The 14617-nt window shown below is 37.3% G+C and overlaps 1 protein-coding gene across 1 annotated transcript; it reads right to left on the bottom strand.

Moving 5' to 3' along the window:
• Nucleotides 1-12703: 12703 nt before the first annotated feature.
• Nucleotides 12704-14609, bottom strand: LOC113295484. The gene is made up of 3 exons (XM_026543817.1): nucleotides 13733-14609; nucleotides 13289-13539; nucleotides 12704-13198 (listed from the first exon to the last, which is right to left on the bottom strand). The coding sequence occupies exons 1-3, from the start codon at nucleotides 14607-14609 to the stop codon at nucleotides 12704-12706; spliced, it is 1623 nt and encodes a 540-aa protein (XP_026399602.1).
• Between the last annotated feature and the right edge of the window lie 8 nt (nucleotides 14610-14617).

Below are 14617 nucleotides of genomic sequence, written 5' to 3'. Positions count from 1 at the left end.
TAACTCTTTTCCTCGATTCCTTGTTGCTTGAAACTTCCTTATAAAATTTTCTTCCTCATGGCCTTATTGAACAAATAACAACCTAAATGCAAATCTTTTTGTTTTTTTTTTTTGTATTTTTTGTATTTTTTTTTGAATAAAAAGATTGCAACTACAAAAATAATTACGGAATTAAAATTAACATGGCCATGAAAGAAGTACTTTACCACTTGAATCTTCACAACTTGTATTGTCTTCGATATCATAAACTCCAATAATCTTTCATCTTTTGATTTTCTTCACTCTTGTACTTAGTCTCCCACTTTGATATAGAATTCCGCTCCGTATATGTAAGTCTTCAACATATATTTAAAAATCCGCTCATTGTATGTTGCTTTACTCGGATATGAAATTTTCTCTTCATTGAATTGTTGTTTGTAACCTCAAACGTCTTCAACTTTCCTTGTAGATTTTGATGTCGCTCCCTTGTTGATGATGGTTGTGTTTCTATGGACCTATTATTGGCGAGAGAGAGAATGGTGCTAAATGCAAATCAAACTACAAGAAGGTGGTTTTCATCTATAGACGTCACCCTCATGATTGACAAAATTAGCACTCAAGAGATCAAAGAGTAGTGCTTCTATTGGTGGGAGGTTGGGTAGCTCTCCATTATACCCGGAATTAACGTACGGTGACACACACTCAAAAGAAAGCTCTTTAGTCATTTATAAAGAAATCTGGTCTGGTGCCTCGGTTGATATGAAAATGGGTAGTCTCCACTAATGATTGATCAGCAACTCTAATAATGCATTTCTCCCTGCTCCTCATTTGCATAACCGGCATGATTAGATCCATTATTTAACACTCCAATTCGTAAGAAATCCGAATGTAGTTCCCTAACACTTCCAAGTTCAGTTATGTCGGTCAGAATTCTCTATGTAAACATACCTAAAAGCATGCTAGTGGCTCTAAAATCTGTACAAGTTGGAGGTTTTTTATGCAAAAAAATTAAAAACTCAAAAATTCTAAAAACTCTATATGCAAAATACTCCCCCACACTTAAACTTTACATTGTCCTCAATGTAAATGACTCATCCTAAGTAAAATCAAGGTGGGAAATCAAAATATGATATGAAAAGCTAAGAAAAATAAAATACAAAAGATAGAGATACAAAACCGATGGGTTGCCTCCCATTTAGCGCTTAGTTTAACGTCTTTAGCCCGACTTGGCGTTCGCCTTTCTACTCCTCCATAGGGAGCACATCAACAAGTTGTACCACTTCCACATTCTCAGGTACAAAGTTCTCGTAATATGGCTTTAAGCGATGACCATTCACTTTGAACCCATTTCCTGAGGTTAAATCTTGAATTTCTACTGCACCATGAGAAAAAATATTAGTGATAACATAAGGTCCCTTCCAACGGGAACGTAGTTTTCCAGGAATAATCTAAGACGAATATCAAAAAGTAAAACTTTCTGTCCAACAATAAACTGTTTTCTAGAAATCATATTATCATGAAACGCCTTAGTCTTTTCCTTGTAGATACGTGAGCTTTCATATGCTGAGTTTCTAATCTCCCTAGCTCACTTAATTGAATCTTCCTCTGCTCTCCTTATCCATCTCCATGTTGCACTGTTTTATATCCCAGAAAGCCATATGCTCGATCTTAACAGGAAGATGACATGATTTACCGTACACAAGTCTAAAGGGAGACATCCCGATAGGAGTCTTGTATGCGGTTCTGTAAGCCCACAATGCATCATTGAGACGTAAACTCCAATCCTTCCTCGTGAGATTCACGATTCTTTCTAAGATGGATTTCACTTCTCGATTGGAAACTTCTGCTTGCCCGTTAGTTTGTGGATGATACGGCGCAGCAATCTTGTGAGTGATGTTGTACTTCTTTAACAAGCCAAAGAAAACTTGTTTCGAAAGTGTGATCCTCCATCACTGATTATGGCTCTTGGGGTTCCAAACCTTGCAAAAATATATTCCTTAACAAAATTTGTAACCACTTTAGAATCATTAGTAGAGGTGGCCTTAGCTTCCACCCATTTCGAGACATAATCAACTGCTAGTAAGATATAAAACTTACCACCATAGTTAACAAAAGGGCCCATAAAATCAATTCCCCAAACATCAAATATTTCAATAAAGAGTATAGGAGTTTGTAGCATTTGGTTTCGAACACCTAGATTGCATGTTCTCTGACATCTATCACAAGTAGTGCAGAATATATATGCATCTTTAAACAAAGTGGGCCAATAGAAACCACTCTCAAGTACCTTAAGTGCGGTTCTTTTAGACCCAAAGTGTCCTCCACAGGCATAAGAATGACAAAAAGATAATATTGACTGAAATTCAGATTCAGATACGCACCTTCGTATTACTTGGTCTGCACAATATTTCCACAAGTATGGATCATCCCATATATATTGATAAGCTACTCTCTTAAGTTTATCTCTCTCAGCACGAGACAAGTTCTTAGGGATTTGTTTAGAAACCAAATAATTGACAATATCAGCATATCATGGCTCTGCAACCTGTAGCGAGAACAGTTGCTCATCTGGAAAACTTTCACGCAACGAGATAGTTTCTTCGTCTACAGTAAGACGACTCAAGTGATCTGCAACTGTGTTCTCAATGCCTTTCTTATCTTTAATCTCTATGTCAAATTCTTGTAAAAGCAATATCCAGCGAATAAGCCTTGGTTTCGCTTCCTTTTTTGCGAGTAGATACCTAAGTGTTGCATGGTCAGAAAACACAACAACTTTTGTACCAAGCAAATAAGAACGAAATTTCTCCAGTGCAAATATTATTGCTAACAACTCTTTTTCAGTGGTCGTATAGTTCTGTTGATCATCATTCAACGTTCTGGAAGCATAATAAATGACATGGGGTAACTTCCCAGTACGCTGCCCTAATACTGCACCGACCGCATAGTCACTAGCATCACACATTAGCTCAAATGGCTTACTCCAATCAGGTGGTTTCATGATAGGGGTTGTTATCAAAAGTTCTTTCAAACGATTGAATGCCACCAAACACTTCTCATCGAAGTTAAAAACCACATCCTTCTGCAAAAGTTGGCATAATGGTGCTGCAACCTTGGAAAAATCCTTGATAAACCTGCGATAAAATCCTGCGTGACCAAGAAAAGAACGAACCTCCCTCACAGTAGTGGGAGGGGTTAAAGCATGAATAAGATCTATCTTAGATTTATCAACTTCCAATCCTTTAGAAGATATAATATGGCCTAAAACAATGCCATGAGTTACCATAAAATGGCACTTCTCCCAATTTAGCACAAGATTAGTTTCAACACATCGTTTAAGAATAAGTGTAAGATTATCCAAGCATAAGTCAAAGGAATCACGATACACGCTGAAATCGTCCATAAAAACTTCGATAATGTTTTCAACATAATCTGAAAAGATACTTACCATACACCTTTGGAAGGTAGCGGGTGCATTACACAAACCAAAAGGCATCCTTCTGTATGCAAATGTTCCGAATGGACAAGTAAAAGTAGTTTTCTCTTGATCCTCAGGTTCTATAGCAATCTGATTGTAATCTGAGTAACCATCAAGAAAACAGTAGTGAGAGTGTCCAGACAAACGTTCCAACATTTGATCCATAAAAGGTAAAGGAAAGTGATATTTTTAGTGGTTGCATTAAGTTTTCTATAATCTATACAAACCCTCCAACCGGTTTGCACTCGAGTTGGGACAAGTTCATTTTTATCATTCTGCACCACTGTAATGCCCGACTTCTTTGGTACAACTTGTACTGGGCTCACCCAGTTTCTATCAGAAATAGGATAGATAATGTAGTTGCAGGAAATCCTACACTACACCCCTCATATGATTTCATTAACACTCAACTCATTTTAGATTAACAATCTTAATTTTATTGATGAATCTTTGAACAATCTTACAAGAAAAGATAAAGGAATCAAGAATAACCACTGCTCTAGATTTTCTCTCTCCTATTTACTTGTTTCTCACCCAGAAAGATCTCTTTCCCTTTTCTTTACAACTGAACGACTATTTATAGGGAAGTACATAGTGGATGACAGCTAATCTGTCCTTTATTTTCGGATATGGTCTGCGACATTCTCGCAACCTTACAAATGTTAATCTCGCACACTTCCTAATTTTCGCAGAACCATCACATTTTTCTCATGATTTTAGCTGACGTCGTTTATGATGTCATTTATGAAATTGTTCTGCGACGCTGTTGTGTTGTGTTATTGATAATTTCGCTGAGGCATTATTGTTGTGAGATTATGATCCTACATCTTGCCTCTTCTCATATCTTCTCTACAAAGTAGAGAATGATGTGAGAAATGCCGCAGCTGTTCATCTCTTCTTATTCTGCATTTATCACACGTATTCTTTCTTCCATCTGTTTCTTGACACGTCTTCTGTAACCGCTGCTTTTCAACCGCTCACGTCTTTTCACCTTAATGGTGTTTATTTCTTCGAGTAAAAAATCTTCTTTATATATTCTTCTTACTCTTATTTCCATTTTCTTTTTACTTTCTCTTCTCTTTTTATTCTCTCATCTCTGCAACTCTATTGTTCTTCCGTAAGTTCTGCTACTGTAATTCTTCCCTCTTCAATCTTCTTACTTTTTATTCATTCCCATACTCTATATTCAAATATGCCTCCAAGTGGCCATAAACATGAGAAAAACTTAAAAGATGTCCAAAAAGATCTTGCTGAGATAGGTTTCACACTTTCTACCATTCCTGGTGAAAGTGCCAAGTCAATTCTTTCTATCAAACTTTTCTCTGATCAATATTGTGATGATCAATCAATCATAATTTCGCTAGGTCAAATTCTCGCAGGTCTCCCCATTCCTCTTTATGACCCAGATATTCCTCTGTTCTATGAAATTCTCGCTCACTCGGGATTTTCGCGAGCTATCTTCCAATTGAGTGGGGATTGCATCCGTCTGATGCTAGAGTTCGCTAACCGTGGTGCTGGTAAAGGATCTCTGTACTCCAAAGAACTTAGGGATCCTAAATTCGCAGACTTGGAGATAATTGCTGAGAAATACACAGTAGCGAGTTTCTTTGAAAATTATGAATTGATCTCCATGAAGAAAGAGATACTCGCTGGGGTATTCGTTTGAAAAGGAAAGATAACATTGATGAAGCTAAAATACTCATGCAAGACATTGATTGGCATTCTGGTAAGAACACAACTCCTCGCCAATCCAAAGATGATAAATGGTGTGTTTTTCCCTTGATGCTAAAGGACCTTACATTGCTGGGTCAAATGTTCTTCCTGAGAATCTCGCTACCTATCAACCTTGGGTATTCTCTTGGCCCGAGAAGGAGAAAGAGTATGTTTCTTCCAGTTTCGCTCACTTTATATTTCTTTATTTTCTTTATTCTTTTGTTCGCTGACTCTTGCGACATTCTACAGATCCAAAACTGAAAGATAGTATAAGGACTGGGAAGAGTACCTTGTTAGCTCTTCGCTCATACACAGATGAGGTAAGAAATATTCTCTTATGATTTTAAACAGTATACTGTTGCTTATTTCTTATTTCTATCTGTTGTGAAGATTATTGCTGAAATAGAAGAACCTGCCAATGTTGCGAAGACTGGTGATAAAGGCAAAGGTGCTCTTCGCAGGGAAAAACCAACTGCTCCTCCTTCAAAGAAAAGAAAAGTCCGTTCTTCCTCTCCTTCAAATATTCCTTCTCATGAAAACTCCGAGAATGATGAGGATAATGATGACCTTGCTGCAAATGAAGATTGTCCATCTGAATCTTCTATGGCTAAGCTCTCTGGCCTCTTTTTCTGATTCTTTGCAAGGAATGGGAGATAGTCAATTCGCTAACACTTGTAAAGCTCTCGTTACAATTTGCGATGTTTCTTTGTTGGATGGTGATAATTCTCTTCGTGGATTTTCTAGATCAGTGACTCCCAATTTCCTGCATTCTCTTAATAGTCGGGTATGCATTCATCCTTTTACTTCTTCATTGTTGTAACTCAAAATCTCTTTTTATTTTAATATTTTTTATATTTTCTCGTAAGCTGGAAAAGCTTATTTTGCTGTTGCCTCAGATCTAGAGAGGAGACGCGAAAATCTCTAAAAGAAGAATCTTCAATTTCGCACAAAGAATGAGGAACTGGAAGCTGAAGTCAAATGTCTTCGCGAGAAAAACAGACAACTAGAAATTGATTCTTCTTCGTATAAGAACAAAACCTCTAGTCTTCAGCAAGCTAATAATCCGCTCTATGGTATGTTACTTTTCTCGTTTCCTTTCATTCATTCATCCTGTTGTTTTATCTTATTTAATTGATCCTTTTTGCAGACATTTATGGTCTTTCTGATGAAGCTACCATTCTTCGTTCATTTCCTAATGCCTTGGATAATGATACCCTTCTTGAGTGTCTTAATAAATCTTTAAATAGTTTCTCAAATGATAAACTTTCATCTCTTTCTCTGAATGAACTAAGTTCCAAATTTCTCCTCTTAGAAATTGACCATAGATCTAGTTTAGGCTTAGCCAACCGATTTAAGCGTCTCCTTAATTCTAAAGAGAAAATCAATGAGTTGAGAACCAAAATTAGCAGTCTCATAGATGATAAGGATCACATCTCTGATCAAGGTGCTAAGGCTTTGGCTAAATTCCAAGAGACCCTTCTTGAAGTTCAACTTGAGCAAGATGAAGCTAACCGCAAGAATACCGAGCTCTGCGAAAGAGAAAACCAAATTCGTTCTCGTCTTCTTATAAGTAATGAGGATGAATTCGCTTGGGCTGCGAAAATCTTAGACGATGCCAGAAAAGATTTAGGTGTAAATGTTAGTCTCCAAGTTGAGCATACAGCCTTGATTAGAGATATGATTTCTGATAGAGAATGTTATTAACTGTTCTCCAATACTAATCTTTTGTTTCTTATGAATTTTTATCAAGTTATTAATTGATTGTCTTTTGCTCACAGATTCTGAAAGTAGATATTGCAAAAGGATTGAGGAACTTGAAGCTAAAAAAGTGGAACTCGCAAAGAATCTTTCTTCTCGCAACGACAAGTATTCTAGATTAAAGAATCAAATCAAGATCACTGTTGCGAACTTTAAGAATGATGCTATGCATTTTCTCAATCAAACTATTCAAATGTTTTGTGATGACCATAGTATTCCTCATTTCTGATTATCCTTGTCTCTTGGAGGAGATCCCAAAGAACATTCCCAGTCTGATTATTTCTGATAGCGAAGCTGATGATGAAGAATCTGATGGTGATGAAGGTTTTGATGGAGATGAAAGTTCTGATACAGATGAAAAAGGGAACAAGTCTGATGAAGATGATGAAGGATCAACTAAGAAGTAGTCTTTGTTTCTTTCTTTAATATTCTGTAATACTTGTACATTTATTCCTCCTTTCTGTATATTTGCGAATTCTTTTGGTTTTCCATATTCCTTAATATATGAGTTTCTTTCATTTTGACATGCATTCATTAAAACAATTCTTCCTTGCAATATGGTTAATCAATATAATCATTATTTTTTTTAATTTTTGCGTAAATCTATCATGTGGAGACAAATAACATTTTCTAATTTCATTCATTCCCATACTTGCCTCTGGTATTTGTATCCAAATGAGAGATTTTGCAGATTTTTCTTATTTTGTGCCTCAACTTCGTAGTTGTTTATTTATAATTTCGCAATCTTATGCAAAGTGAATTTTGATTCTTTTCGAAATCTCATTCCTGTGTGGTCTTATTTTTCCTTCCTAATTAAAGGTCTTATTATGCCACCTCTTGTCATTGCGACAAAATCGCAAGACGTTCTTGCACTTTCATGCAAAAACCCATTGCTCTTGCCTTAACTTTTTCTTTTGTATTATGGCCTCTTCAGGAATGTTGCGACAATATGATAGGCCTAAATATTCTTGCGAAAATAAAGCCCCATGACATTGACGTATTGCGACGAAATCGCAGGACGTCTTCGCACTATCATGCAAAAACCCATTGATCTCGTCATATCCTTTTCTTTTGTATTATTGCCTCTTCAGGATTGTTGCACAAATATGACAAGCCTTAATATTCTTGCGAATAAAAAGCCTCATGACATTTGCGTCTTGAGACACTTATCAGCTCCCTAATGGAGGGTGCCACCCTTATCTCCCCCTGGTTGCCCCTTCAAGGAGGCGTACTTCTACCATACAAGGTTAGCTCCTCCCATCCAGTCTTAACAACAACCAGTTGTTTTCGCAGCCTCTTATCTTTTTTACCTATAGGGCTTATGGTTACGAGACTGCACCCTAAGTGGGGTTTTCTTCAGGCCGAGTGTAGTATAAGCCAAGACTTGTCAAGAATGGCAAGGTACGCTTCAAACGTCCCTGGCAATCTTGACTCAACCGTCTACCTCGGCGCCTTGATCATATTCTGCACTCCTTGGGAGAGTCCTTATTACCTAATTCGCCCAACCTAAATCATATGCTTAAGCTGAGAATCCAAGGTGCCTCTCCCGGATGGGCTTTATTGACCCCAAATCTCCATGAGTCAGGTTCCGGTGGCGGTGTAGCCTTTCCTTGAGCCATGCAACAGGTACCCCCTTATATGACGTACTTTAGGTCTTACATTTGCCTCTTGCGAAATTGTATTCGCGAACTAGGGTGTACGCCATAAAGGTTCGCCCCTTTCTCTTTTGTCATTGTTCTCTGATCGTCTTTTGTAGAATTCATTATCTCTGCGAGATTCTTGCACATCATCATATTGTATTTGCATTTCGCAATCTCAATTTTGTCATTCAATAAAATGTATTTTTGAGAATTTTATTTATTGCGAGAGTGTCGCAACAAATCAATCATTCATACATTACCTTTGTTATCCTCTGCTTCTTTGTTATTTTTTGCTACTGTTTCCTTGGTAGTGGTATGTTTACCATTTTTTATTCTGAGCTAGCATTAGTTTCGCAACATCTCTTCTTCTTTTCTTTCAATTGCATCCACCATCAACCTCTCACTTTCCTTCTTGTTTGCTCTTCCTTCGCAAGATTATATCTCAGTTTCGTAACACCACTTTCCTTCAACCGAATCTCCCTTTATGATTCCTACACCGCTGGGGTGAGGGAATTTGATGCACTGGTGGAAAGTTGAAGCTACACCTAGAATCCCATGTAGCCAAGGTCGACCAATTAATGCATTGTAGGGTGATTCTACATCAACGACACAGAATAGGATTTCAGAAGATATTCCCTTCAATGGAATTCACATAGTAACCTCCCTTTTAGGATTGTTGGCAGTACCATTAAAACCATATATCTTATTTGTTGATGGTATAAGATCATCATCTCTTCCTCCCATAGTTTTATAAGTATGATAAAATAAGATGTTCACAGAGCTTCCAGTATCGATTAGAATCCTATTAATTGCCCATGAATCTTCAGCTTCATCATCCTCATCTTCTTTCGGTTTTGGATTAATTTCTAATTTTACTACCAATGGATTATCATGTACCTCTTCACCTTCAGGGATTTCTTCTGCGGTAAAAGAAATAATCTGTTTCTGCCATTCCTCTAGTGGCGAGATTTTCGCAATATTCATAATTTCTCTTCCATCGTTATCTCTTGCGAACACTCTACTCAAAACATTGTCATGAAAATCTTCAATTGTCTTGTATGAATGTACGATAGAGTGACAGAATAGATTCTTTGCTTTTGCACCAACTTCTATGAAGAATGTTTCCTTCTTTTTCATCGTGTTTACTTTGTGATGTTCTGGTGGTGGTGGCAATGGTTGAGATTGTGGGTTCCCTATCAAAAAGTTGTTTAGTTTTCCTTGATCTATCGTTCTCAGAATAATTCTTTTTACATTTCTGCAATCATTTATAGTATGTCCATGAAAATGATGATAAGAACAAAACTCATGACTTCTGTGGTTTGGAGGTGGTTCTGTTCCCATGTTCCATGGTGTTGGTATATACTCCATCAAAATTATAGCTTCCCATATTTTCTCCATACTTGCATTTAGAGGTGGCATCTTTATTTCTTCCCATACTACCTTGTGACCTCCTTGTCCTCTATTATAGTTTTGTCTTTGACCTCCATAAGTTTCTTGTGGATGATCGAGTCTTTGAATCTTGTTATTTCCACCACGATTGTAGAAATTTCTTTCTCCTTCATACTCCTCTTGATCTCGGCTTCCCATAGCCACCAGTTTCTGTTGATTTTTACCCGTCACCTTCTCTTGTTGTACTTGCGAAGTGTTTGCCACTGTGTTTATTAGCTTGGGTAATAAGCTTGCATTCGCTGTTTTTGAACTGGTGTTCGCAACTGGGTATGATTCCATTTCATTTTGCCTTTCCTCTAGAGCAATATATTCTTCTTGAAGTTCTCGCAATTCAGTCATTGTGATCGTATTCTTGACTCTGAAAATTTGGACATACAATAAGTTGGTTGCAAACATAGCATTGATAAATGATAATATAAGATATCTCTCATCTACACGTCCATCCATTTCGCTACACATAGTCCTCCATCTTTTAGTTAGGTGCTTCAAACTTTCGCTAATCCTTTGTTTTAATCCAAACATGTCTTCAATACCAGGTCGCGAAGAATTATTACTTATATATGCCCCCAGGAATGTAGTCTACAAATGATTGAAGGATGTTATTGTATTCTTTGGTAGACCTTCAAACCATTTTAAAGCCTCCCCTGTTAAGCTGGATGCGAAATACTTTCATAATACAACATCATGATTTTCCCATTGCAACATGCACCTCACGTAGGCTTTAATGTGTTGAATTGCACAAGTTGCACAAGTTGTTCCTCCTAGTTGTACTTCCCTTGTAAATGGAGTTTTCGCAGCTTCTTCTATAGCTTCATCCAATTGTCTTCTGCCTACTTCTCCTCTATTATTTAGCATTCCTCTCATTTCTTCTAACTCTTTCAAGATTTGTTTATTTACACCTGAATTTTGATCCATTGGTCTTTTTAATTTCGCCTCCCTTCTTCTGCGTTCATGTCTTTCTTCTCTCGCGAAATTTTGCATTTCTTCTTCATTATCCTCATCTCGTCTTCTTCTGCGAGTATCTTCTTCATCTTTATCTTGAATTCGCATATGATTATGTCTCTCATTTTCCCTTTCATGATTTTGTTCATTTCTTATTAATTTCATTTGATGTCTTTCAGCCATCCTCTGTATTCTATCATACTCTTCATTGATATTACCGTTATTCCGGTTTTGTGTACGCCTTCTTTCTCGATTGTCATGATTGTTCTGGCGAATTGTCTCCTGAAGCTCTTGTTCTTCCATTTCCGCTCTCAATCTTTCACGTTCGCAAATTAAACGTGCTTGTTCAACATAATGTCTTTCAATTTCTTCTTCAATCGTCTGTTGATTTCTTTGAGTTTCTCTTTCATGTAAAATTCTCCTTCCTTCCTCTCGATTTCCTTCGCCGTCTTGGTCATTTCGTCCCTGACGTTGTCCGTTCTCTTAATTTCTACCATTTTGCCTATCATCAAAAGTTTCATTTTGTGGAACATAACGATCATCAGTTCTTTCTCTATTTTTGCGATATTCTTCATTAGGATTTGATATTTCTTCTTGAATATTGTTTCCAGCATTAATTTTGGGTGAGTTTCGCCTCATTTCTCTTCTATTCGATCTTGAATATGATTTTTTAATACTTATCGATCTTCTACTATGTAGTCTCATATTTTCCATCCTCAATTCGTGATTTTTCCTTGTTAAATTCGCACGTTCTTCTGCCTCAGCTCTTCTTTCTTCGTGTACTCTTCGTCTCAACGTTTCTAACGCTCTAATTTCCTCATCTCCATGAATTATTCCTTCATCTTCTTCTTGATTTCTCTCTTCCTGTCTATGGTTTCTGGTTTGTTGCTCTTCTTCTACTTCATCTGCTGAATTTGATTGCCAAGTGTGTATACTCACCCTATCATAATCTGTATTCCTCCCTTGTACTAGTGTTTGTTGAACTGGTGGTTGAATTTGATTTTCTCTATTACTTCTCATTCTAGTAGATTCTCCCATTTCACTCCTTTCCCTTCCAGCAATTCTCTTGCTTCCTCAAACAGTAGTTGGTTGTTCTGATGTATTTCTTCTTCTAGACATTTCTTCAATGTTAACGAATTGCAAGAAATTATGTAAAATTCTTAATCAATCACTCCAAATCTTTACAAATCTCAATATTAATCTTCAATTTTTTCTAGAATAATCTTCAATGTTCCCTGTTTCTAGCGCCATTATGTAGTTGCAGGAAATCCTACACTACATCCCTCATATGATTTCATTAACACTCAACTCATTTTAGATTAACAATCTTAATTTTATTGATGAATCTTTGAACAATCTTACAAGAAAAGATAAAGGAATCAAGAATAACCACTGCTCTAGATTTTCTCTCTCCTATTTACTTGTTTCTCACCCAGAAAGATCTCTCTCCCTTTTCTTTACAACTGAACGACTATTTATAGGGAAGTACATAGTGGATGACAGCTAATCTGTCCTTTATTTTCGGATATGGTTTGCGACATTCTCGCAACCTTACAAATGTCAATCTCGCACACTTCCTAATATTTGCAGAACCATCACATTTTTCTCACGATTTTAGTTGACGTCGTTTATTGTGTCATTTCTGAAATTGTTCTGCGACGCTGTTGTGTTGTGTTGTTCATAATTTCGCTGAGGCATTATTGCTGCGAGATTCTGATCCTACAGATAACTCCCACGTCTAACAACTTCAGAATTCTTTTTTTACGACTTCCATCATTGGAGGATTCAATCGGCGTTGAGCTTCCCTTGTAGGTTTTACCTCATCCTCAAGTCGTATTTTGTGCATGCATGTCGATGGGCTTATTCCCTTGATATCAGCAATTGTCCATCCTATGGTTGTTTTGTACTCCCTCAACACTCGAAGAAGTCTTTGTTCCTGCAATTCAGTTAGTTCCTTAGAAACTATTACTGGTAACTCCTCTTTATCACCTAAATACAAGTATTTTAGGTGATTTGGAAGAGGTTTCAGTTCTATCTTTGGATCCTGCAAGATAGATGGCACAAGTTTTTCATTAGATACTGGTAAAGATATAAAGGAAACGCTCTCGTGTGCTGATTTTTCTTGCAAAGAGTTAAGTGAGCCAATAGTATCCTTGATTACGTCACCACACTCCAAACCATCATCAATGGGTGTAGTCAACACGGTTTTAAGCGCATCCTCCCCATCCATATTGAACATTTGCTGAGACAAAGTATCAATTACGTCAATGGAGAAGCAAGAGTGGACATCACTAGGATATCTCATCGTTTCATTAATGTTGAAACGTATTACTTCTCCATCAAGTTTCATAGTCAACGAACCATCATGCACATCAATTTTAGTTCTAGCCGTGCTCATAAATGGTCGTCCAAGAAGTAAAAGTAGAGATGTGTCAGTTGATCCATCTGTCATCTCCAACACACAGAAATCCGCTGGAAAAATTAGTTGGTTTACCTGCACAAGCACATCCTTAATAATACCTCTAGGGTACACGTTAGAATGGTCAGCCAATTGTAAAGTAATTCCGGTTTCTTTTAAAGGACCTAAATTTAAGATATTCATATATAGATGCAGGCATAACATTTAAGGATGCTCCTAAATCAAGCATAGCCTTTTTAAACTGTGTGTTACCAATAACAACAGGAATATCAAAACTACCGGGGTCTTTACATTTAAGTGGGAGTTTCTTTTACAAGATAGCTAAAGCATTTTCCCCCACTTTCATTACCTCATTACCGGTCAACCATTGCTTATTTGTGCACAGGTCCTTAAGAATTCTCGCATACTTAGGGACTTGTTTAATCGCATCTATCAGTGGAATGTTCACATGAATCTTCCTGAAAATATCTAAAATTTCCTTATCTTGTTCCGTTTTTTTAGAGTTAGCAAACCTGCGAGGAAAAGGCAAAGGAGGAACGTAAGTGGAAACAGGGGGTTTAGAGTTTGTTTTACGTACCTCTTTGGTTTGGGAAGGGTCAGTAACCTCTGTCTCCAAAATCGGCCCCTTAGGTTCTTTACTTTTCTCAGCATCTTCTGGTTGCACAGTTCGTGTACCACTTCTCAATGTCACAGCGTTGACAGAATCTCTTGGGTTAAGAGGTTGAGAAGGGAGTTTCCCACTATTCTGCTTCTCCAAATGGTTCAATCTTCCTGCCATGGTGCTCATTTGTGTCTGAAACTCCTTGATTGCACCATCAGTCATTTGCTGATTTTTCTGCACCATTGTGGTTAGATTCTTCATCATGGAAAGCATCTCCGATGATTCTGAATTCTGAGCTTGTTGTTGTTTTTGTTGGAAACCACTAGGACGATTAAAAATCGGACCTGGAGTTGTTGCTTGCTTGTTTGCGTAGATGAAATGGGGATGATCTCTCCACCATGGATTATAAGTGTTCGAATAAGGATTGTATTGTTGCCTCTGCTGATTTGGGAATACTGCATTCGCTTGTTCAGCTTCTTCTTCATAAGAGGGAATGATTACTGAGGCCATTTGTTGCATCATCTTCTCTATGTTACCAATCCTATTTTCTAAGTGCGGTGAAGAAGTAACCTCATTAACCCTTCGACTCATTGACACACCTCTTGTGTTGAATTGTTGCGTGTTTGCAGCCATATTCTCGA

The sequence above is a fragment of the Papaver somniferum genome, chromosome 7 (genome assembly GCF_003573695.1).
Source record: "Papaver somniferum cultivar HN1 chromosome 7, ASM357369v1, whole genome shotgun sequence".
Classification (NCBI taxonomy): domain Eukaryota; kingdom Viridiplantae; phylum Streptophyta; class Magnoliopsida; order Ranunculales; family Papaveraceae; genus Papaver; species Papaver somniferum.
The sequence above is the reverse complement of the archived record's forward strand: the minus strand, read 5'-3'. Positions and strand labels throughout refer to the sequence as shown.